This window comes from Ischnura elegans, chromosome 5, assembly GCF_921293095.1.
Source record: "Ischnura elegans chromosome 5, ioIscEleg1.1, whole genome shotgun sequence".
NCBI lineage: Eukaryota > Metazoa > Arthropoda > Insecta > Odonata > Coenagrionidae > Ischnura > Ischnura elegans.
The window spans coordinates 95335080-95361153 of NC_060250.1; the positions used below are offsets into that span (position 1 = coordinate 95335080).

Genomic DNA, 26074 nt, shown 5'->3' on the forward strand with positions numbered 1-26074 from the left:
GTGTTACAGTTGTTTTTTTCCTCTTCTGCACGTGTTGGCTGACCGCAGTTACTCTACCGAACGGGAATCGGGTATGCGATTGAGTTCATTTGTTTCAGTGTTAATTTCATCAGTTCAAATAATTTAGTTGGAAATTTGGGTCATCCTTTTTTAATTAATCCTTTTTATCTCTCATTTGTTAAATTAAATATTAACGCAGAAAATATTAAGTTATTGCTAAAAAAAAACAGCTCTTGAGAATTGCGGAAAAAAATGAGTAATGGAATGTTCAAGTACCATGCTTTAGTTTTACATTTCGAAATTTTGTTAAGTAGAAAAACAATTTCAAAATAAGTTGAGAGACGCTCTCTCTCTAGTTTCGTTGGAATCTGCGTTTTTTTAGTTTGATCATGATGCATTTTCTTCCCCATTCATGATGCATTTTGGTGACAGTAGTTCTCTCTCATTTTTTGGCGAACGAAAATCAAGTTTTTTTAAAATGTTGATGTATATCTGTGTCCTTATATTCCAAGGAGAGCATTGGAAGAACTTTGTTCTCCTTGCAGATAAAGTGGCGCAGTTAATATTGAAGAGAGCTGATCTAAGGAATTTTTCCTGCTTACTCAATACTGAGAAAACGTTATTCCTTAGTGACCGTGCTCGTCCTCATCCATACCGTGTATCGTAACCATCAGTTGGTGATCGCTTCCTTAACTTAGCCCGTTTTCCTTGCCGAAATTAAGTTCGATTTAATAAATGCCTTCTGAGGGATCGTTTCGGCAAATTGATGGCCATGTTTTGACTGAAACAAAACGGTCTTATTATTCAGTGTCGTTTTTAATATTCGCCAGTGAATTATGCCGAGTCTTTGCGAAAGTTACGCGTTACGGTCAAAACCGGTTATGATATTCTTCGTGACCTCCTGGGGAGCTCTTTCAAGTCATTATCGCATCATTATGGTGATTTTGAAATTCCCTCGAACTCAAATATGTCTGCGCTTAATGATTTTGCCTGCGTGCGTTGTTCGTGATAATTGCATTAAATGGCGGTTTTGTAGAGGAGTAATCATTAGAATCGAGATCGAGTCAATTCAAACGTGAACAATTGTGCTCGCGCACGAGAGGGTAATTTTCGATGTACCGGTGAACAGGAAACTGATTTCTTTTAGATTATATAGATTCTTCTGTCTTCCATTCTTTCCAATCTTTCTGTTCATTCATTGGTTGAGTGATTTCCTTAGCGATCTATCTAGCGGAATGGATTATTTTTACCACTATGGTGATTTTTGGAGAATGCTATTTAAAAACACTGCGCTCAATGTGTTAGCTTTTCTTCGCCGGTAACCTTCTCTGTGTATTTTTTGTTTTCGGCAGTGAGAATTTCTTATGACGCTTTTCGTTTGGCGATTTCTTTAAACATTTTTAAAAACGGCTTTCGTGTATCAAATTACATATTATATATATCTACTTCTGTATATTGATCTCCTCGACTATATTCCTCTGCAATGCAATTGTTTAAAGTATTATTCTCTCCCTTATTTTTCTCAAAGGCACAATTTATCGTTGGCTGTCTGCTACTACCTGTGGATAACTAACCTATTACTAGTGGTATCACGAAGCAGGTGTATTAGATTATAAATTGAACGTCCCAGGAGTAAGGACATCGCGTCCTCTGGACTGGATGATCACAGGTTCCAAATCAGGTTCGACCGTCTATTCTACCCTATGAGACCCTCGGAATCCTGTCAGGCATCGCAGGTGGAAAAGAACTTTCCCATTGCCCTAAATTATTTAATTTCACCTACGCTATTTTCTCTGTCTCGACTTCTAACTTCGCCCGTAAAATCCAACGTTAAGAGTGACAACACTGGAGTTTTGAATGATACCTTCGCGAATATTACAAAAGAGGATTATCATGTCGAAAACCAGATATGGTGTCACCCACCACACATTTAAATAGGTTTTCAAAAGTCACCATCAAGTTAATTAATGGATCATTTGTGGTGGGCGAATCCGACTTTCATGGGAAATAACCAGTAATTGAGCCATATTTCCATTCGTTATAATGTTATCTGAGGAATCCATTTCTCTTTCCGATGCATTTAAATGGATCGCTGTGTAATCATCGCCTCACCGATGTTAATGGAAAACGATTAAAAAGGAATTGAAGTGCAGTGGCGAATTCAGGGGGATATATTCCCGTTATAACTGGAAAAATTGTTAATCGTTCAGGGTTTGGTTCTCCGTTGACTTTTATCCATTTCACTTGTTTAAGCAGAGCAGACCTCAGAAGCATAATCGCATAGGGGTATTGCTTACCACCGTGGCGCCACAGAAAGTGATGAAACCCTTCTTTTCCCCAAAAAACAACAATGACCTTACGCCACCGTCGAAGTGGCAGCATAAATCAAGCATCTCCAGGATGAACATGAGCATTTTTTGTGTAGACATCTTCGATATCCCAGTAGGAGGACTAAAATGATTTAATTTATTTTGCGAGTACCCCAGACATTATGACATATTGCGGACTTCACAGGAGCCACTCGTCGTTGAACGGGATCACGGAGTTGTGTGTAGTGGCGGCTCGGACCCTTAGCTGCAGTCATTCATTTGTTCTGATAGTCTCCTCTGCCGATGCGAGAGGGAAGGGGGAGAGACAATGTCCTGTCTCGCCCTCATCCGCCTCTCCTCTTTCCTCCATGCCTCCTCCCCTTCTCTTTGGTCGTTCTCTCTCTCTCCAAGCTCATCCTGGTATACTGCATTCCGGTCACGTCCTTATTTCTCTTCACCTCACCCCTCCCCTCTCTCGCGCTTCTTGGTCCCCTTGAAGCCCTGAGATTTGGTGGTGAATGCGACAGAGAATCGGTGGCGGATCGCCTCACTCCGCACCTTCTCAACTAGTGCAGTGTCGACTTGTAGCAGCATTGGCGCCTAGTTATGGTAACCATTTAGGCTGTTCCAGCAAACTTGCATGGGGGGTCATTCGAAAAAAATAACCCGTATAACACTGATAAAATGCGCGTTATTTGCTTAAAATTGGTTATATCTGACGGAAACTATAAATTATCCTTTCATCGAGCGTAGTTTTCAACGTGTATGGGTGACATTTAAATTCTTATCTTACGACAGGTTAAGATATTTTTTAATCGTGTAAAATGAGGTTTTACGTTTTTGTGGATGAAAAGTTCGCTTTATGCGGTTATAACATCTTTATTACTGTTAACCTAGCGCCTGATACAATTAAATGAGTTGAATGTGGATTAATTGTAGTTCCTGTCTCGTATTCAGTAGGAATTCGTCCATCATTAAAGCATCGAACTATCTGTGAACGTCATCCTACCCCATTGTCTCTCCTCTATCCGAATTACAGCCCATTATTCTAGTATCTTCATTGGAATGCGTTCCATCATTTCTGTTCATGGTGAGTGGCTCTTCGGTGTCATTTCTATACGCCCTACCCAGCCGTTTTCTGTTTTATTGGTCGAAAGCGTCGGAAGGGATCAAAAGATCGTTTTAAAACGCATGTAAAGTTCCAGCTATGCTTTATTTTCGTAATACTATTTCGTCCTAAAATATTCCTTCGCAAAATGGCGACCATTGTCCGTATTTTCTCTGCCCCTTGAGGAGTAGCTCTTAAATCGTTCTACTCTCGTCAGCGCTCACTTGCGAAGTATGACCTGAGCCGGCTGCCGCTTCCTCTCTTTCAGCCTAACTGCTTATGGCTGATGGCGATATGAGCACCCACCATCATTTTCATCTTTGGCGGGAAGAACGGAACGATGACGGGAAGGGAGTAGAGCTTCCTTTCAGGTCAAGGCCGCGGGACACTTAGAGGATGTTTCCCAAGGAGTGGGCTCGCGTCCCACGTTCTTTGTGCCAACTTCTCGAATGGATTAGCGGGGAATATTCCCGCCGGAATTGACTCGCGCGATCGCCACGTTTCTCGAGCTCCACTTTCCGTCTACATCGTCCGCAAAGTTAGGGTCTTCTTTATTGTGAACATCTAATGAAATATTTTTGACATCCGAAAAATACTCCTTATAGCGACCCGGGTTTCGTTGCACTTGGTCATTATCGGGAAGTAAATTATTCGTTTGGGCGTTAATATTCTCGGTTCAAGCTATGGGGGTGGGTCAGGTAAGTTGGTGTGGTGTGGGATTTTAACAAGAGATGAGATGTAACGGTACGCCGACGCATAAAAATTCGTTTCTCAAGGGGCGGGGGGTGAAGGAGCGTGTATAATGTGTATCGTCACTTGGAGATTTAGAATAATGTCCTCAGGAATGTTAACCGATTTGAAAATCATAAGTAAAGCGTGTAGATGTATACCGAAAAGTTAGAGTAAATTCATGCCTCACAAAACCACATCTATAATACATAAATATTTTCCTATTTTTCCCTAGAATTTCGGCGAAAAGGACGCCAGCCCTCTCCTTTTATCCGTCACTGTTGTAACATCATTCCTATTAATCGTTAAGGTTGCGCATTATACGATAAATCGTTGATAACCTATATCAAGTGTAATTTTGCGTCCCACACTCACTGTTATTTAAGCATCTAGCGAGCTGTGAAAAGTCGTCCAACCCCTTAGGCCCTTCCTGATCGTTTTTTTCTCTATTCACGGTTCCCTTGCCGTCTTGTTTTGTTTTGTATGTCCATAAGTTTCGTCAGTTGGAAAACTTAACACTTTTTATGCGGAAAGAATTCGTTTGTTAAGGATGAATGATTTTTGTGAGATTTCCCGGTTCCCGATGTTCTTAAGGTGGTTGTTGAAACGCGAAAGACTAGGGCGTAATCAGCGAAGCGTTTGTCAACAGAATCTCTGGACGGGAGGAAACTCGAAAAAATCTGACCCGGAGATTCCCACTGGTGACGAAAAGTGGAGCTAGTTGTAGTAGAAAATCATTCTTTATTTAAGGCGGGCGTAAGAACTCGATACGCAATGGAAATTCTGTAACACCTGGGAATCAGGGAAGTTCATTGGATTTTTTTGCCTTAATCTAAACCATTATTTCATCTCTGTAAAGTAATCCAACGGCCCTCAGGAGAACTCGATATTTTTAGTATTTCATATTTCCAATCGATTAAATTTCAAAAAATCCCCGTAGTATCAGTGGTTAATATAATTGGCCGCAGTATTGCCACTAATTGAGGTTTTAAAATTTTTTAATACAATTGAGTCCACCTGAATACGGATCAGACCTGATAGCAGATTGGTGGCGAAGTTAACCAGCGAATCTGACCTTTTATCTAAAAGAATAACTTGTTTTGGATCCCTTGAGTGAGTTGCGTCATATGTTATGACGAAGCGTCATCGTAGCCACTCTTCTTCATTGCACCGCGCACCTTATCATGTATGTAGTATAATCATATACGCTCTGATAGGCGCTGTAATTATGGGAAGACAGAATGTTTTAAGTATGGTGTTTTTAGATTGGAATTTGTCTTTTTTGCCTTCTGACATCATCCTCAAGACAAATTATCTGTCCCAATCTAAATTAGTGAGATACCATTCTTTCCGTGTTATTTCTCGACCTTCGGCTCTTCCTGAGCCCTTGAGATGCGATGGATTAGGAAATATCCATCGGTAGTTGGCCCAACCTTTCTCTCTCTCTGTTGCCACTCCATCGTGAAACGTTTCCTGGCGGCCGTTGCCCTTGCTCGTCAATCCAATAAATGCGTTTTTTTCGGCTCTCGACTCCCAGGAAGCTTCATGCCACAGATGGGTGGAAACTCTTGGGAAAGTGTCCGAAAAATCTCGGCGACCACTAACCATGGCCAACGTAACCTTCTGATTTTTTAAAAGTATACTCTTAATTGAAACATTTGAAGTTTTTTTTCACGGAAATTTTTTCCAGGCTTTCATTTCGAGTTTCACTCATTTCGGAGCCTTCTTTTCACTTCTGTATCACGTTTTCGGATGGAAACGAAAAATTTCGTAATGGGAGCGCGTTCTGGCTGGTCTTTTAATGTCAGGTCGTGAACTGGTCTGCGGACCTTTTCCATCGTTGGGTGTTGTCACCACGTATGCATGTCTAATTTCAAATGTTATAGCTCATTAATCATGCGGGGCAATGAGCCAGCGGTCAATCAGAAAGCTTCTTATTAAATTAAAGCTATCGCTATTATCAAATGATTAATAATAGAATGGGTTGCCTTGTGAATAGCCTTTGAAACTATTGCTAAACTAAAAGCTACTTTGATGAAAAATTTCTCGGTATTCCTACCGGGTGTGGTATTGGGTTAATTCTCCCAACGTTTCAATGGTTGAGCCTGCCTTCATCTTCAGGGGTTAAAAGCTACTTTCGTAATTCATTTTGTTTTCGCGTTTCTTTGGTCTGCTCGGATGGGCCTTCAGCCGAAAAGTTAGGCTTTTCAATGATTTTATGAATCATGTTTCGTGATAAATTGTCCCGTCCTCCCTCGAAAAATTCTTATTATGGTAGTTTCTTTTAAGTTAGTGATTATGACCGTAAAGAGTCGTGATTTATTACGCATTACGTGATGGAAGGGAAAGAGAGAAAATAGCTGTTACATTGGTGTACAAAATCTTTTTCTGCAATTTGTGATGGAGGGAAAGTGATATATTAAACTCGGACATTGATTTATCTTAATTTTATGTGTATCCATGATGGCAGCACGTTATGCGTCTCAGACTCCTCTACTAATTAATCATAAGCGAGTATATTTGGGAAAGTAAATGTTCGTTTTGGCCTTGAGCTATAGGTATTAATTAGTGTCTAGGTTCATCTCGTTTGCCGATTGAGTCAAAAAAGTAAATTGGGAAGAGTCTATTATCCCTAATTTATTGCTAGATTGAGCTCATCAGTCGCTGTGAGTTATGCCGTGGAACGCTAATTAAGACGTTTCCATCGCTGTCAGTCTAGACGCTAATGCCCAATTCCTCAAAGTTAGTGTTACGTTGGAGATGTTGTCCGCGAAGACGAAACAAGGAATGTTCGTGTTTACATTCAGCCAAAGTCGTTACTGCTGCCAGCAAATACTTCTTGATGGGCGATATATCTGTCAAGTCGCTGATTTCAGGTGGCTTAGCTATTTTCCATTCCATCTTGGATTGTCTCGTAATGTTGAATGGATGAAAATTGATTATGCCATGCTTTAGAATGATATTTTATTGTTACTTCTTTGATTTTATGAATGTTATTTCTTTATGGCCTCTGGGTCAATTTTTTTGTCGCAGTATGACTTTGTGAAGGAGACAAATGGTTACTCACGCGGCCGAGCAGCGGGAGACTGCATCTTTGATTTAACTGTCGATGTGTTAACACTCGGAATGCCTATTGCGCGGTAGAAGAAAGTGGTGTTGACAGAGTAGAAATAGAAGACAGAATAGGTGTTGGAAAGTGACTGTGGAGAATGGGGTGTGTGCTGAAGGGTTTGATGAAGGGCAAACGGTTAGATTGAGAAGATTTTATGATTGGTATGGAAAGAAGTTCGGTGGTTGCCGATGTGAGTGGTTCAATCACGGTAGGAAATAAATATTTAGTCACGGTCAGTTAAGGAAATACTTCCTCCATATTAGCAATAGGTTCGTTCACACAGACCCGACGTCGCAATTTAATAAGGTGTTTCGACAGGTGGGTTGGAAAGATGTTATGAGAAACATTCCTCATTCAGCCATTTTCTCCTCAAAATAAAAAAAAATTCAAAGGCGTCAACCATGTTTTCATGAGTTGATGGACGTAATCGTAGGTCTGGTTCATTAATATGTTCGGAGGGACCCGATCCTAGGATGAAAGGGAGTAGGCCTTATTGTGAATTGAAGAGGGAGGAACACGAAGGAAGGGGAGGCTGCCAAAATGCGTCTTCAGCGCTCCATGGAAACATAGCTTAATAGGTCAAATACTCAAATAATAATAATTGGTTGAGTCGAGTCTCTGATGCGAAGTGGCGCTGTTGAGTGTGAGGGCGAAGAATTTGGACGGTGACGAGAGGAGATCCCGGAGGTGTTGCTCCTTTTTTATTCTCGGAATTCGAAGGGAGGGTTTTGGGGGGGGTTTCTCGGTTCGGTCGCGTTGACGGGAAGGTGTGGTGCCTGAAGGCACGGGCGTGTCCTTCCACCAACTCCTTCGGCCATCTCCATCACGCCCGCTTTCTCTCCCACTTCCCCGTGCAACTGATTCTCCTCCTCCCGTAGCACCCTCTCCCTCCCCGCTTCTTCCCTGAGACGCTTTCTCCGGGAGAGGAGGGACCTCTCTCGGGTGGGAGGGTGAGGGTAGGCGACGGCCGCCACCTCGTGGCGCTCACACGTCCCGCGCCCAATAGGACGGGAGAGAAAGCTATTCTATTCCCTCGCGATGCTCAGCCCTGGAGCCGACAATAGGAAATTGTTTTTTCGTCGGAAGTCACGAATTGCGGTGGCAACCAGCGACCGGGAAGCGAATGGAGATTCCGTACTAGGGCAGGAATCGCGACCCAATTGGCGTCTTTTGAGTGGCCAAGTTACCTTAATGGCTTAATATTTTTGTATTTATTTTGCTTAGTTTATTATTTTGATCTGGAGTCTCAAAAATTAAAAATATGTTTTACCGTGGTAAAGGTATTCTACTGTGTCATGTTTTTTATGAGTATCAAAAACTATGAAAAAAGTGAATAATCTGTGAATGATAATGCACATAAGCAAATATTATGCTCATAAATTGCAAATGCATCAGCATCACTTTCTTTGTACTCAAAGGCCTATTCTGGCCAGCGTAGAAAATTTTGTCATTCTTATATCCCCATAATATTAATTTGGCTCAGTGGGTAATAATCAAGTATTTATTACTTTCAAAATGTATTGCAAATGAGGAGGTCAGATGAATTGGATGTGTGATAGGACTTGAGATCAAAATGATGGTGCCTAATTAACTTTTTAACGTTTCTCATAACTCATTGATTGTACCTCTTCATAGTGATTTGGGCATTGGGAATCAGTTGAGATTTCAATTAAATATAAGGAATTCACAAATTTTCTTTTGCTTAGTTTAACCTGAATTGTACTGCTAATATTATGTGCCTATGGTTCAGTTCAATTTTGTGAATAGATTGACTTCTTAAAGGCTATGCATGAAATTTCTGAGTTATTCACTATCATTTGTGGAAAATAGTCGAATTCAAATGGAGCAGACACTCCAATCATATTCTAGTTGTGCTCTGCTTTGGAAAAGTCTACTAATATATCAGCCCAATTGATTAGAGGATAGTTAGGTGACGATTAGAGGTAACTCGAGGGAAAAAATACTGTGAAATTTATGATAAGAATATATTGTGCTAGTTTTCATGATTTGTTGGTAATCTTGCATTGCGTGACAATGTGGTGTCTGTAGTTGATTTTTTAGTCTTTTTTTGTTTGCTAAATTTCACAGTTGCATGTAAATTATTCCACATTTTATTTATGTTGGAAGGGATTTTAATTTTAAAATAGTAGACATTATAACTTACACAGGTATGGTCTAGTAATTTATTTCTCATATTCAATTATTACTGATTTAATTAGTGTATATTATACTAATTTATACCTTTCTTTATTTTTGCAGGACATAGTTGGCAGTGTCCAAGAGAGTGTACAACCTGATTTACCAGGATGCCATTTGGTATTCCATCTCTCCGTGGGGTTTTAAAGTGGCCTCCCACCCCCACTCTCATTATCGCAGCTTCAGGCCTGGTCATCGCTGTGGTTGCTGTTACTCACCGCATCTGGAGAGGTGGTGGGAAGAAAGCTATAGATCCTGATGGGAAAAAGTTAGATTCAAAAACAAAAGGGAAGGAATACAGTGGAAGCAGATTCTCGTTTTATTACGAGCACAGGGCTCCTACTCCTGTGCAGAGAAAGGGAAGTGCATGCGTAGTAACTAAAGAGAAAGAAGATACTGTAAAGGCGGATACCCAGATTGTTGGTGTCCCCAAGAAGAAGCAAGATAGACCTAATGGAACAATCCCATTTGAGAAGATTTTAAAAGTTGAAGAAATTGCTCTGAAGACGGTGATACCAGAAAATCTAACTGGTGAGAATACAGCAGATGTTTTTGTGAGGAAACCGGATATTGTATGTGACAGACCTAATGGGTCGGTACCCCTAGAGAATTTAAAAGCTGATGGAATTGAGCAGAAGGTGATTACTGAAAGGCAAACAGTTTTGGATGTGATTAGTGATGCTAAAGCAGATACTTCAGTGGAGAAACAAAAGAGTAATTTTGAAGCGTCGATAGAAACTGATGAGACCAAAAGGGCTGAGGTTCATGAGCCACAAAGTTCCCCAGAAGTGTCCAAAGAGACTGTAAGGTCAGAGGACCAGTTCCCTCTTTTGCCTGAGAATCCATCTCATCTTGCGTTTGTCAAGGAAGCAGAGTTAGGGTCAACGACTGTTGAAAAACCTGACTCACCCAAATTAATGACTCTAGTACAGAGTGTGGTGCCAGGGAGTAAAGGAGTCGAAATCATTTCTGTGGAGGAATTAATTGTCCCTGCTAAGGCTCTACCATCACAGTGTGGTCAAGTTGCAATTGATAAAACCAAGGAGACCTCTGTATCAAAACCAGTTGGAAGGGGTGATTTCCAAGTTGATGTAATACAGGAAAATGAAGTTTCAGAAATAAGTAATGAGAAAGACGATTCTGATGTTGAAAAATTGAACCACACGTTATGTGGAGATAGTGGCAGTTCCTTTGAAGTGACTCAAATCGACTGTGATTCCTCCTGTGAAATCGTTGAGGGTACAGTGAAAGTGGGCTACCTTAAGGATGCTGGGTCCAAGGCATCTGTGAAGACTCAGTGTAGTGAATCAGTTGTTGATAGCTCAGTGCAACTCACAGAACCAACTTCTGACACTCTTCCTGTAACTGAGGACAGCTGTTCTCTTTCATTTCAAAATACACTGTCGAGTGAAAATTCTCACATCGAGAACATTCCATACACTTCATTAAGTTCAGAAACCATTGTCAATCATCCCAAGGAAATCCACTCCAATTTTCTTCAGACCAAGGAGTCTATAGTTTTGTCTGGAGTTACAAAGGAGAAAGAAGTGCTAGAATCAACTAAAGCTGGTGAAATCTCAGAGGATTGTTGCAAAGAACCTAATCAAGAATTTAATAACCAGGAAGCGGTTGTTGTGTCTAGCATTGAAAAAGACGTAAAAGAGGTGCATAAAGAAGTGTCAAATAAGGAGAGTAGTGCCTCAGAAGACGAGAAACAGGAGGTTGTTGTGGAGACAAATAGTGATTGTGCTGCAAAAATGAAATCAGAGGAGGTAGAATTGTTGTCCAGTGCTGGACTTGGTGGGTTGAAAGACAATGAGGTGAAGCTAATACCGTTAGAAAGGAAGAGTAAGATCATGGAGGAAAGTGTCATGTCACCCAAAGGAAAAAGTGGAAAGCGTAAGGGTAAGAAACAGAAGAAAATCCTTAAAGAAGAAGAGGTTATTAACAAGCTGGATAGTATGGAAAGAAAGACTATTGTTGAATTAAAGGATGAATCCCTGGAGACAGGTCACAGTGTAGAGGATAATAATGGAAAATCCTCCCAAAGACATGCAAGTGGAATTAATTCACCATCTCTACCCAATTTCCCTGATAATAGAAGTGAGGTAAGCCTTAAAATTTTCAATTTCCTATATTTTCATTAATGATTAATGATCTTATTTAAGTGTAATTTTAGTTATTCCTTTGTGCTGTCATACTGGCTGTAACTTACATTTAAATAGCTTGTTATGAACCGTATGCTTAAAGTCAATTCATATGTTTTCAAGGGCTAAATATTGCAAAAATTGCATCTTATCCTGATCATGGAAGTTTCATGATGTTTTATCCACTATTGCTTTTGAGACGAAGAACTCAGTGGAAAACGTGACTTGAAATTTTTAGCTAAAAAAATAGTCATCGGGGTTAAGTATCTATTGTTGTTGAATGGAGAATTTATCTGATTTTGCATTAGTAAATGTAGTTTTGAGACCTATTTGCATTCTGAAAACATACTGGAATGACAGGTAATTGTGCTTGCAAGACCATGTCAGTCCGTAACATGTGATGAAAATGTTTCTATAGATACGTCAAAGTTGAATTATTACTCTGTGAAACACAAGTAAAGCATGGAAACTAGAACAATTTATTTCCCTTAGTCTTTCGTGGGAGAAACTATGAGTTCTGTAGTATTTCCACAAAGTGAAAAGGATGCATCTTTGAACTTAGACGGCAATATTGACCCAACAAAACATTTCGCAATCCACTGTGTATCCTTCCTGCAAGGACACAAATTCAGTATTATCCTCTTCCAACACTTAGTGCAATGCACCTTTATTTTCTTTACTTATATTATTACGGGCCACCCCTGGTGTAATTAAAGAGCACTTTAAGAAAAATTCTGTGTTACTGAACAGTATAAGGAAAGATGATGACTACCAGTTGAACTTCTATCCCTAGGCATCAAAATTGAATTTTCTTATCATCAGGTATCGTTGTAGTTTCTTTAAATCAGTTTTTAGTCATTTATTCTTCTCTTACTAATGTAACATTTTCCTCTCTTTGCTTCAAATCCATTTTATCTCAGTTGCTCCTCTGGGCAAACTGGGTAACCTATTTCAAATGTTTTCTTCAATTTTTAACTTTCAATCTTCGACATTCCAAATCAAATTTCTTCATAATGCATCATTGATGCAATACTAATTTCCATTTAAAAGATAATGCCTTTTGTGATTTTCTTTAATTGATATGTAATGAGATTTCTTACCATGTGTTTCATCAATATCACATCTTCTTAGATACTAAATTTCTTATCTTATCTCACCCACTTATATTCTTTGTGTCATTGCAAGCAGAAAGACATTCAAGTGCAATTCATCTGCTGGTAGTTCGTCAAATTAGCTTTATAGGTTGCAAAAAGAAAGAGAGACTTTTATGGAAGAATTTGGATTTGAATTGTGATGTGTTTCTGTATTTATTTCTGAGCAAGAATTATTTAAAATGTTGTGCATGGACTTATCATAAAAGGTTTGAACCATACTAGTCCATCATCTTTTTAGTTTTTCCTTTCATTTTATTAGATACTGGTAACATGCAAGTAATTTCGATTTGAGTTCTTGAATCTGCTTTTAACGTATCTCATTTGACTTCGTGGTATTATGCTTAGAATGATCAATTTCCTTTGTATTTCTGTGTTATTCCACCTTGCGGATGGAAAAAGTGTGTTATCACAAGACCAATTGGTAGACTTCAATAAACATATATTAATTCGTTTTTCATCATCCCATTAGAACTTGAAAAATACTTTTAATTTTTTTGTGTGAGTATATGGGTTCATACCATTTTAGTAATCCTACTGTATTTTTTGCGTTGGATTAATTCATATTTCATTCTTTCTTGCAACCTTTTTTTCTTCAGTGTGCTTTCATATTAGTAAATTCTTAATTTGCACCTCTATGCGACTACATTGTTTTAACTTTCACAATGAATTTATCTCTATTGAGTGTGTTACATTGGCTTGTCTGAGCTCCTCATGTTTTCTCACGTCCTCATTTTCCTGTTTCTCTTGCAATCAGACTATTTTCCTGAATTTGGTAATTTTTTGAATCATCAGTCCTCCTCTCTCAATCCAGTTAATGGGGTTTACCTTTAAATTTCATTGTTACTTTATTATATCAAAAGATTCATTACTGCAATGAAGACTATACATACCAACGACCATGAAGAATAAATGACTATTGATTCGTAATAACCATTGGGGCACCCATTACAATTTGTTGAACCTCTTATTTTCATAATGATCTCTTAGGTATAATTTATTAAGGGTATAAGTGCAGAAATTCTAGTCTAGAGACAGTTAGTGATGAATTAGATGGATTCATAAAAAAGCACCAATATTGATTTGGCCCTCTCTTTAAAAAAATTGATTGTTTAGTGGGTCAGACGCTAGGGAAATTATCCTCTTAGAGGTATTTCTTTATGGTCTTTTGCATTAGCCATTGAAATGGAATAAAAATCTTTTAACTGGATGTGGAAATTTCTGAGGTGATGCATCATCTTCTTGAATAATAATTTTTTTTAATTTTATCTTTTTATCCGTATCTACATATTATTCCTCTTTTGGCATAGCTATAGGGAGGTATCTTGCAGAATTGTCCAGTCTTTATTCTTCATAGGATTGCCAGTGAATTTAACGTTTTGGAACCATTTCTCTGAATGTAGCTAGTGCTCTGGCATTGTTTTGTGCATATGATGCAATGTATGCTCTTTATCCATGTTCAAATTCAGTTCAAAACAGTATGGGTGAGATTGGTTGTCAGTAATTAAATAGGAATGATGAATAAGCTACGTGTGCCTTGAGAAACACCCTATCTAGGTAGAATAAAGTTTAACATTGCAATCCAGTAAGAGTGATTTATGTATTTATGTGGTGGAGAATTTCCTCTGACTGAGTTAATTTTCTGTGTGTTTGTAATTATATATTTTTATTGAATGTAACATATGTTGTAATCAATGCATAGGTGGATGACCAATGTTCTCACTCAGCATCTTCTTGTTCTCACATCAGGGCTCCAGTTGTGGTGACAGTGGTAAGGGAAGGAGCGATGTCACAACCCCTGGAGGTCTAGAAGAAGAGTTAAGAGAAGGGAGTTTCTCCAATCACTTCTCCCCTCCATGTTCAACCTCTGGTCCAGAAGAGGAGGATGAAGATAGAGTGCGGAGAGCCAGTGGCAGCACAGCTGAGGATGGCAGCCATGAGGAATTGGGGTCTGCCATCGGTGGAGAGGATATCGTTGCGAATTCCCCTGTGCCATTGGGAAGTGATGAACTTGTGATGCCAGTTGCTCTTCCTGTTTATCCGGGGATGGTGCCTATCACACCTCCACCGTCCGTTTACGAATTTGTGATACCTCAGGGATTGGTTGGCCGCCTAATTGGAAAGCACGGGTCATTTGTGAACCTGATAAAGGCAAGGACGTCCGCCACAATATTTATCAAGACGCACCCCGAAACGAACAAGCTCAAAGTGTGTGCTATAGAAGGTGAGGATAGTGTTCAAGTTTCTTGTGAGGGAAGTTTATTGTTATTTGAAATTTTGAGTGTATTGTGCCATTGCTTGGTTGAAAATTAAGTTATGGATTTGCTGTCCAGGTAGGTAATGCTTCATATATGCATGCTATGTTTACTTCATTATTTTCTTAGTTCTATGAGTACATAGTGAGTTAGCCTGTCTGATATAGGTGTGGTAAATCTCTAGTAACCAGGCCAGGTAAATGAGTGTTTTTTTCATTCGAGGGCTTTTTAGGCACATAATACATTTGTTTTTACATTACATGCATTATACAGGATATTTTTGTACATCTTGTGTCCTCTTGGGGGTTAACTTGGGGGTTCTTCTTTTTATTTGTTTTCCCATCTTATTATTTTAATTTCCCATATATTTTTATTACATCCATTACTTTTACACATACATTTCCATAAATGGAAAAAATGTGTAAAAGAAATTATATCTATATGCCAAAATTGATCAATTTTACCAAAATATATATTGCTGTAAGCAATTTTCATTACATCATGGCTGATAAGTTACTGGAATTGATATTTTTGCCATAGCTATGAACTTTACTGTTTGCTGTGGTTATTCCCTTGGCTTGATATTAATGACTCAATACATTTCATTTCAGCCATTTAGTTTAGGATAATAAATTCTGAATTTTGACATGAAGTAGGGATGGCATCTCACCTATGCTGACTCGGTCAGCCTCGACAATTTAATTTTATCACCAACCTCACTAATAGCTATGCATTTGTCTCGTGGGGGCTTGGAGTATAATGGCCATGTTATGGTTTTCTTAGTGAACTGATTTTTACTTCCATTTTTACATACACGCAACATACAGTTTCTCATTGAAATAGTGAGCATCTCGCAAGGCATTCATCTAATATTCAGTTTTATTGTTTTGCCATCATGGACACCCAGATTGGAAAGCAAATATAGTTGATTGATGCCTTTTCAGAACTTCTGTATCAGTATAATCACAATTGTAACATAATAATTAAAATTAATTGTAACATGTATAATTTTAGGTATGATATTGATAAGCTTCATCAATGATGGCTCGTTCCATTTTTGCGACGCTGATCACCCGGTACTTCAGTTGTACTTTATCCCCGGCCATGGGGATAAAGTACAACTGTGCTCTGAAGTACCACCAATGCAATTATACAACATGCAACTATGCAACATTATGCAACATTATATGAATTGTGACAGAGTTGGCATAAAATTCAGACAGGAAATACTACGTAGTTATCATCTACAAATAATGGCAATCATATGAGGTCTACGCTGCTTTCAAAATTTATTAACGTTGAAGAGTATCGATTTCTCGTTTCTCATCCTCGGAAAAAAATTTTGCTAGAACAACAAATTCACTCAAGTTTTATAGATGAATTATATTCATCCATTAGTGATTTAGCTAATGGGTAATTTCAACTTAAACCACCTCTACAAAGTACAATTGCTGTTTTGTTGTAATACATTTTGTGTTTTATGTCGCATCAGTTGCACTATGGAATGAAGTCTTTATAAAAAGTATGTGTTTAGTGCATTTCAATTTGTATGATGTCCACAAATACCATTGAAGAGTATTAATTGGTGAGAATTATTATGAGGATATCTATACTGTCAGAAGTGAGAGCATTAATGCTTTCGAGAATGTAAAGAAGAAAATCTGTATGCCGGGGATTTATGGGCAATACTTTTGATTAAATGACCACATGATCTGAAATCTTGGTCCAATTTTTGGGGTGTCAATTTGATGTGAATTTTCTATTAAGACTACCTACGTTGAAAAGATAATGATTCAGTTGTATTTTTCTCCAAGTCTCTGGAGCTGTTTTGAAGGCATATGTTATTAGTAGATGTAGGAAAATACAAAACTAAGGTATTTATCTGGAAAGCTTAGAAAGGTAGATGAAAAATGGCCATTAGTAGTATGCATGAAATCAAATATGTGCCAAGGATAAGGTTTTATTCTTATTAGTCAAACATATTTTGGTGTTAGCTTACTTGCATAGTTGAATTGACTGGAAAACTATATCTAAGTCATTTGTTATATTGCTAGGAAAATTTCCTTGATTTATTCCATAAGCTAAGAGATAGAACACTTTTGACCTTTCATTTGGTGTATTGAACTGAGACATTGTGGATATTATTTTTTGTCAGATGGATCACTTAAATGACTCTAAAATACTGGTGCAGTGATGTTTTATAAGTATCTTGAGAAAATATGAATTACAGAAAATATTAGCCCATAATCTGAGTTTTTGTTTTGATATCTCAAGAAGTAGGGAAATTTAGGATTTTTCATGATGTAGTCTTACAATGTTTTATAAATCAATGTGCTTGATTGAGTGTGTGGCCCCTGAATACATAGTACTTTAGCAAGTAGATAGGAAAGTTCCACTGGTGGGGAACTTTGGAAGGGAGGCAGAGCACTTAATACTTTGTTAAGCGTAGACCTTGAATGGATTCAAGTCCCAAGCGAAAAGGGCAATATTAACCCACACCCCTCTGTAACATTACTTCAAAATAGACTTGCCAATGCTCAAAACTATAGTGCGTGCTGGAATCGCCAAGTTATAAATGTCTAATAATACCAGCAAGGTTGGAGTCTTTTGCTCTATGTATTCTATTTTGAACCGAGCATATGTAAATAGTCTATTCCATTCAGTATCTAAAAATGTGAAAAATATCGATCAATATTGAGCAATTACCCTCTAATTTTTTTTTGATTGGAACATTTCCAGTTTCCCCTTAATGGTTCATGTAAATAAGTTAACATGATAAGAAAACTAGTTTTAGAATTTAGTGGAGAGCTGCATTATCTGGCATATACCTGCAGTAACACTGCTAGAATGTTCTCTTCAAGAATAACATAGTGGGTCTCACGAGTTGTCTCAGATTGGGAACTACGCATTACATACCTGAATTTACATCAGGACTGGACATAGCGTTTAATAACACTTCCTAATGATGCAGTAGCCAGATTTATTTTTGGTCCTTTGCAGGAGGAATTTATTTCAGGGAAAGGATTTACTTGCAGGTGGTACATATGAGACTGTATCTTCTTAACATTTAGCTGGAGGTAGAATTCCATGCCTTGTTCTTTGATGTATTCTTGGAACTTTTCAGTCCAGATTTTGGTCATGTTCAGGGAAACATCCAATGCTTGTTCCAGGAGCATGGGAAATGTCAGTTGCATTATAGATTCTTTTTAGCACCCTCTGTGGCATTTTTAATTCAAAAATGTTTCTAATGGTTGAAAATTTGCCAATTTTTAGAAAAGGGATTCCACTGACTTCAGAAATTTACGTTTTTAAATGAGTGTCATGTATGAGAAATTCCTGCACAAGTTTCATGCTCTTTTTTACTATTAGTGTCAGTTAACTAGACAAGAAATTCTACCATGATCTAGTGAACCCTCTAAACCAAATGAATTTTGTTTGTAAACATGTCCTGGAAAAAATTATCTAAATGACTGAATATTGATCCTCTAGAGCAGGGGTCTCCAATTTACTAGGCCACGAGGGCCACATTCCAAGTTCTGAATCGCCCCGCGGGCCGGATAGCAAATTTGCCGATGACTGGAGTATTCGATATCAACGTCTACTGAAGAATCCGGTGACGTATTTCTTATTTACGAACAGTTGAAGGCGACTTTGACGTGCAGTACAGCCCTACAATGCTCATATCGGCGTCTCACGGAGAAAACGAGCGAGAATCGCGTGCTACTTGAAACGAGTGCGTGGGCCGTATTTTGGAGACCCCTGCTCTGGAGGCACGCTATTCAAGATTCTACAGAATTTATCTTCGATCAGTCAATAAAATATCTTCAATCAATGCAACAAAAACAAAGACTCCTTCCTCAAGCATTAAATTACAAAAATTGCCAAAGTCATCATTTACTTATTCTTTGCTTACCAATTATGCCTCTCTAGTATCAGACAAGAAGTAGCCCTTGTATCAATTGATTTGATCAGTCTTAAAGGTTTCATTAGAATTGTGTAGTACTTCCTCGGTGATATAATAGTGTCGAAATTAATGGCGGAAACTAATTATGTATATGGTTATTTGTGGTCATTTTCTAACATAAATAAAATTTAATTTGTAAAATATTCTACAAGTTTTAAAAATCACTTGAGTGTCAATACCTGTTCTTTTTTGTGCTCGTTGAATAATGTCTGCTTCATGGTACATAATCCCATTCCATTGTTGTACAGGTACCGAAGATGAAATCCAAGCTGCCCTCGAAATGATAAGGGAGAAGTTCCCCCTGAGGAGGTATTCATCCATGACATTAGAGCAGGTGTTCTTCCTCCCACTGCCTCCTCCCACCTTTACGCTCATCCCGGATTCTCTTCCAGTATGTACAAATCAATATTTAAAAATTTATTTATATTCATACTATTTCACAATCACAAAGCATGGTGTGCTCTTAGCACATACTTGTGTTCAGCATGAATTTTTAGGTACTATGAAGTCTGATTGATATTCCATGACTGTTATTTGAGCGATGTTTGGAGAATATTTGATTGAATTGTGGCTTTAGACAACTATTGCATGTACTTCTTGAATTTCAGTGAGCTATTAATTTAATTGAAGTGACAGAATTGAATGATTCGTTGATTTATCATTCCATTTTTGTCATACCTGGTGTGGGCTTAGTGAAGGCTACCCTGATAACGTGTTTCTATGATTCTATTTGTTTTTATCTGTTTGTGATTCTCAGCTGGCATCCCCTTATACATGCATTAATTTTCTTAATCTCCTTTTTTTTTGGGGTGTTTTAAATTTTTAATAATTTCACTTAAGTTGGTGGGGTATGAAAATTTCTTTCTCCTTTTCTGCAATTTTTAGCTTTTTTTTAGCTTGAAAAGATATAAAAGGTTCCCTACCAAGTTTTAGATGACATATTTTTGCATGAATGCATGCATGGATGGATGAAGGGCTTGGGGGTAGAAAAATTGTAATGGCAGATCCTCCTGCCTACTGAAAAAGTAATTCTGTAATAATTTGTTTTCCTTGTAATTTGGGCGAGGCATACGTAATGTTGATATCGATTGTGAGGTTTATCTGTAAAGTTTGGCTTGAGATGCTTCAACTACCATTACCTTTTTCTAACTCATGCAGCAGTGCTCAGACCATAGCTTTCAAACCAACCTTACAGTCCGGCCACCGAGAGTTGTCCGATGACGGGAAGGGAGGTCGAGGTCAGGGTAGGTGGCAAGGTTGCTTGGTAAGAAAGGGAAACACCCATGTCACAGGTAAACAAAAGGGTTCTGTGAATAAAGAAGCTGGAAGGGAAGCCAAGCGTGAAGTATCCAAAGGAAGAATCCTTAGTTTGGTTATTCGAAGTAAGGGCTTGTTTTGGCGGCTCAGACTTGTTTAAGTGCTTCATTTGTATGTGACAACGTTGTGTGACTAGGCGAGGGTGTGAGGTGCATTGTGGGGACAGCGATTGGCTGCGAACCGGGCTGGCGCAGGGTTCTCCGCCGCTCTTTCTGCACTGTCATCGAACTACTCTCATTGGCTGGACTGTAGGCCGTTCCCTTATGAATTGAAAACACAGGTGCCATTGCTTAATCTAGTCCCAGCATTGGCAAATAATATTATGTATCACTTATATTGGTGTTGCCGATGTCTGCAGCCAGTTTGATTTTGGATATGGTAGAGATTTTCCTTGTGCGAAAGTGTTCTTTTCATTTTCCCTCTTCTTCCCTCCCTCTAGTTGCAGCTTGTGGAAGGTGTTAGTAATGATGTGATATTGTCAGCCCTGGTGTCACCCAGCCACTACTTCTTGCAGCAGCCTACTCACCCAACATATCCTACGTTAGCGAAACAAGACATGTGGATGGCTATGAGCTATCAGGATGCTAATGCCCCGATGCTGCCAGAAGACATTAAAGGTTTGTTTTTCAAAGAGTGTTACATTGTGGTAGCTCAGGATATGTATATTATCTAAAGTTGACTGCAGCTAAAGAATTTAATATTAAAGAACAAATATCTCTAATTGTGGTAGTTTATCAGACAGCAAGTTAAATAATTATTTGTCAGAGTGTATTTTCAATCAGCATCAACCTTGTCATGAATCATATTTGTAGCATCATTTGTTTATGCTGCAAATCACAATGGATGCTTTTTAGGCTATGCCACTTCAGACCTCCTTTGGTTTTTCTTAAAAGCAGATGGCAAGCAACAAAAACAATGGAGATTGTGAAAAATTAAAATCAGTTTTATTTTTATCAACCGCTCTTGGATGGAAACAAATTGAAATCTGCCATGATTGCCATCTTATTGGTTCTAGGTTTCAATACCCTACTACATACAGTGTCTCCTCATTTAAAATTACTCACTGTTCCTGGAAAATGGGATATTAAATGAAATTATGTTAGGTGTAGCATAAACTCTCGTAAGAAATGATACAGAATGTAAAAATCGGTACCAAACTTACCATCGACCTTACCATGGGAACTTATTTTAACATCCCATTTCTGGAGCATTTTTTAAATGATTTGAATGCCAAATTATGGCTTAAAAATGAATTTATACCTTTATATGCAAAGTTAGCAGCAGGGATATGAATCTGTATCCATTTTTGTACGATCTTCCCGCACTTTGTTTTGGCCTCGCTGAGGATAGTGACACTCTATGAAATCTAGCCAAATCAACTGGCTATTTTTTGTCCATTTAACTCTCAAACTACAAAATTAGCTAGCTTTCCATCTTCGCTAGCACAGTATTTCTTTGGTATGTTAAATATTTTCCAAGGAGTTGCAATAATGCCAAACTCCTTGAATTTTTCCTTTTAAAATTGAACGGGTTGTTGATGCTGGAAAGTCATACACTCATCCAATTCAATGGAAATGGCTCCAGTCTCTTTTTTTCTGATGATTTACTGTTTTTGGTCCAAAGTTATACTTCCCTGCTTTTTTGCCCGTGGCAATGCAGAAGACTCAGTTAATTTGGACACATCTGAGAAAATATTCCTAATGCCAAAATTAGCACTGGTTGTAATTACAGTTTACTTTAAACATGCCTTATTTCCGCACCATGGAAACCAGCAACCTGCAACCAATGGTCTTACTGATGCATTAAAAATTACCCTTTCTTTTTTTTCCTCAATGCAAAATTTGAGCAACGTATATAGCAACACGACATAAATATGGGTGACATTGAAAGACTCACAGTGCTTATGATGGTCGGGCAATAATCTCATTGTTTGGGGAGAGCCTGTGATTATGTGGCTCCTCCTTTAATGTGAAGTTAGTGCCAGTGTTGGTAATAGAAGCATGCAAGTGGTTGGCATGAAAATCCATGTTTACTTTCCCAAGTTTGTGAGGTTACTGACATGTTGTTATTTTTTTTCCAGCGGGCATAATATGTGCTGCGCCAACTATGGGCGGATGGTATAGAGCTCAGATAGTTAATGTGGAAGAACTTCCGTCCGTGGCTGAAGACGAGTCAACAGAGGAAGGAGAGCTAGTGAAGTGGTGTGATGTCCGCTTTGTAGATTATGGTGGATACGAGAGGTTGCCTGCACACTTTTTAAGGCAAATTCGTTCAGACTTCATGACATTGCCATTCCAAGCATCAGAATGCTATCTTGCATCCGTTGTTCCTGCCGCTTCTAATAGTAAGTTTTCAATTTTTCATTAGCATTTATTTTGTGATAGAAGAGTTCTTATTTTGGTTTAATATGAAGGAGAATGTCATGGGATGAACGAATTTCAAGGGAGGTGCCACTTTATTTCACTGTACTAATAAATTTCAAGCATTTATGGGTCCTAGATTTAACACATTCAGTGTGGACCACCAAAAGTTAGCAATTGATGTTCTCACTATCATTTTGCACGCATCACATTTATTTAAATTCACTTATTGTTGTAATTTTTATGCCTATTTATTATTTCTTTGGTAAGTAATATGGTTTTTCATGTACGTCTTTGTCATTTGTTTTAGAAAATGAGGTGGCTGATGTATGGAGTGACGCAGCATATGCATTGGTAGAAGAGTTGACGCAGGCCCAAGTACTGAAAGCTCAAGTCGTTGGCCATTCTCCTGATGGTCTCCCTCTTGTACTATTATATGCATACTCACAAACCTTAGGCCAGGTAAGTTGTGTATTTTTTTATTATATTTTTTTTGTATATCCAGTGTCTGTTTACTTTAATGCTTTTCTGAGGTATGGATATAAGATTTTTCTAATAAAATCCTGATTTCCATAGATGTCACTTGTCACTTGTGAGAATATGCTATTACCAGTGACGTCATGGCAAAATTAGCAGTGCCGGAACATTCTTTCCTAAAGTTTTTTTGGAAGTGAAATATTACTTTTTTTTTAATGAAAAATTATGATTTACATTTTATTACAAAATGCTTTGTTTTGGTTTCAAATGTATATATTGAAATTTTGAGGCAATAAAATTGACAAAAGTGTTATTTCACTATTATGTCGTTTGTCAACCAGTACTGGAAAGGCATTTCGGCCTTGTTCCGGCACCATGACACCCCTGGGTATTGCATTGTGTGACATAATATCCATGGCAAATATTTAAGATTGCCTCTTTAATAATCAAGTAATTTTTTTAATAGCTGTGTCACAACAGTTTTGTATAGTCTGATTTGATGGGTAGTGTCTCTCTGTGAATAGTCAAATGAATAGAATGGTCAATTGAATCTTCACAATTAAAGCTGAAGCACATGTACTCCCTTATGTTGGAAATATTGCAGAAAGGGTTTTGTAGTATTTCTTGAAATGATAAAATAATGACTTTAAATTCGAGTTACTGAAATTTGTAACATTATTGATCAAAAGCTATTTATTTTGAATTCAAGCGCAGTGTCAGAGGGAAGAATGTTTGGTAAACAAGGGAGAGGAAGGGAAAAACTAGGATTTTAAAATAAAATCAACGGGAGTAGGTCTCATTGTGAACTGAGGAGGGAAGTGCATGATTGAAGGGTTGGCTCCCGGAATTCTTCTTAAGCACTCCAAGGAAACCTACCTTAATCGGTAGAATACCTTAATAAAATAATAGTAATGGTTTGCATAATTCCTCTGTTTAAATGAATATGTGTACTGCATTTGACCATCAATTTTGTACTTATCTTGTGTATTCTTGATGGTTCTGCAGGTGGTCCAAGTGAATGAGGAGCTGGTTAACCATGGATTGGCTTTGTGGGCAATGCCTGTGATTGAACCTGATCAAGTCTTCGTTAACAATGGAACTGACAATGTGTCCGGTGAAGAAAACCCAGATGAAACTGAGACGGAAGCGATATCTGCGTGACAGCTTCATTTTCAGCTTTGAATTTGGTCTTCTTTAATGACTGGTAATGTTTATTTTGTCTGAGATGATACAAGGCTGTGTTGTGGCATGTTGAAATTTCCCTCCTGAGAAATCCAAATTTGTGCCATTGGTGTGTTCCTTGAGAAATTTAATGAGTTAGTAGGAGAAATTGTTTTTTTTCCCTTTATTTTGTGGGCGGTCCATAATTATTTGGTTGGCGGAGTTAATGTATCAGTTTCTTGGATTGTATTTGATTCGAATGTAATAATAAAATTTTATCGTCAAACCCATCCTTTTCACAATATTATTAAAAATGATCTTCCAGCTGGAGTTTCAGAAATTTCTAGTTAGTGTTGAACAAATTTCCAACAGAATTGCCCATGGCAGTGGAATGCGACAAATAAACAAAAATATTGTTCTTGATAATTACCAAGCGGGAAGTAAGTTACAGCATAATTTTTGTTCAAATAAATGATGAGTATAATATTTCATGTATATAGAGAGTGAATTATTTTCTAGAGATAATGTAGTAAATATTGTTTGCAGAGTGATATTTGGCTTCTGGCAAAAGAAATTAACTGTTTATTTTTTGAGATCGAATCTGCCATACGGTGTACTTATAAGTGTACATAGAATTGTTTAGATATTTCTGTAGTAGCTTCTGGTTACTGTTTGTATGTCCAGTTTGGATACAACTTTATATTAATCAATACAGTTAAGGTAATGCATGAATGTAGTGGGTCGACTGTAGCTGTCATGTTAAAATATCAATGGATTGAATTGGGCATATGTGCTTCTGTCAAAATAATGTCATTTGGTTGCATAGTGGAGTGGGGATTCTTTTGCTTTAGTTATAGGCTGTTTCACTAACTGATGATTGTGGTAAATGTTTTAATTGGGGTAAATATTATAAAATACTTTGTTTCACACCCTCTAAAAGTTGAAAGTGGGATAAATTGTTTGTCAATGGAATCATTCAATTCTCTAGTCATGCAATCCTGAGAGCTGTCATCTTGAATAAAAGTTTCAAATGCAATTTTGGTTCGTACACTGTTGTTTTGATGCTGCATTTTGAAAAGAATTGAAGTTTGGTGATTCATGCTTATAAAAGTGATTTTGTTGTTATTTATGTTCATATTTTGTTTTTCCTTTGGGTGATAATATTTACTTTTTATGGTCAGCAGTTAATTTATTATATATTTGTGAACGCGTTAAGGCAGCATTGAAAAGCCTGCTTTTCTCCAGATGCTCCTAATATTTCTCATTTCAGCATGATTTGAATAACTTCAGTTTGTCATGTTTTAAATAATGTCCCAAGATCAAACATTTTCATCATCTTCTTTCATTTAGTTTAGGTTACCAATGAATGATGACACTGTTTTTGTCTAAAGCCATTTGATGGGAATGTCTTGTTTTGTACCAATTTTGTAAATACAAACTGTACCTATGCCTCTATATGCTGTTTCATTAATTCCAGAAACTTTCCCTGACCACAACGTAGGAAGAAATATGTACAGACATAGAAAGAATCACATGAGGGCACAACACATTTATTTTCATGTAGCCCGGAATATGAAATTCATTCAATTCTGAAACAAATTTTGAATCACCCGGACCTTGAGTCCAGTATGTACTCAAGTATGTAGTATCAAAACTTGAGGAGGGCAAGCCGTGGTTGTTCAAGTTGTAACTCAGAAAAAGTTAAAGAGACTAATGCTTCAAGAAAATTATGATAGCCTTTTATCAGCTTTTGAAAATGTTTGCTCAAAAAATTATTTTAATTGCAGG

The 26074-nt window shown here is 37.8% G+C and overlaps 1 protein-coding gene across 3 annotated transcripts in view; it reads left to right on the plus strand.

The window, feature by feature from the left end:
- LOC124159287 (KH domain-containing protein akap-1) overlaps positions 1 to 25741 on the plus strand; it is a 90552-nt gene extending 64811 nt beyond the window's left edge. For all 3 annotated transcript variants that reach the window (XM_046534999.1, XM_046535001.1, XM_046535000.1), the window contains exons 2-8: positions 9518 to 11562; positions 14502 to 14976; positions 19220 to 19362; positions 20728 to 20905; positions 22369 to 22632; positions 22959 to 23110; positions 24131 to 25741. In XM_046534999.1, the coding sequence (XP_046390955.1) occupies positions 9565 to 11562; positions 14502 to 14976; positions 19220 to 19362; positions 20728 to 20905; positions 22369 to 22632; positions 22959 to 23110; positions 24131 to 24286 (3366 nt within the window). In that variant the 5' untranslated portion in view covers positions 9518 to 9564 and the 3' untranslated portion in view covers positions 24287 to 25741. The remainder of the gene's footprint in view (positions 1 to 9517; positions 11563 to 14501; positions 14977 to 19219; positions 19363 to 20727; positions 20906 to 22368; positions 22633 to 22958; positions 23111 to 24130) is intronic.
- Positions 25742 to 26074: the final 333 nt, after the last annotated feature.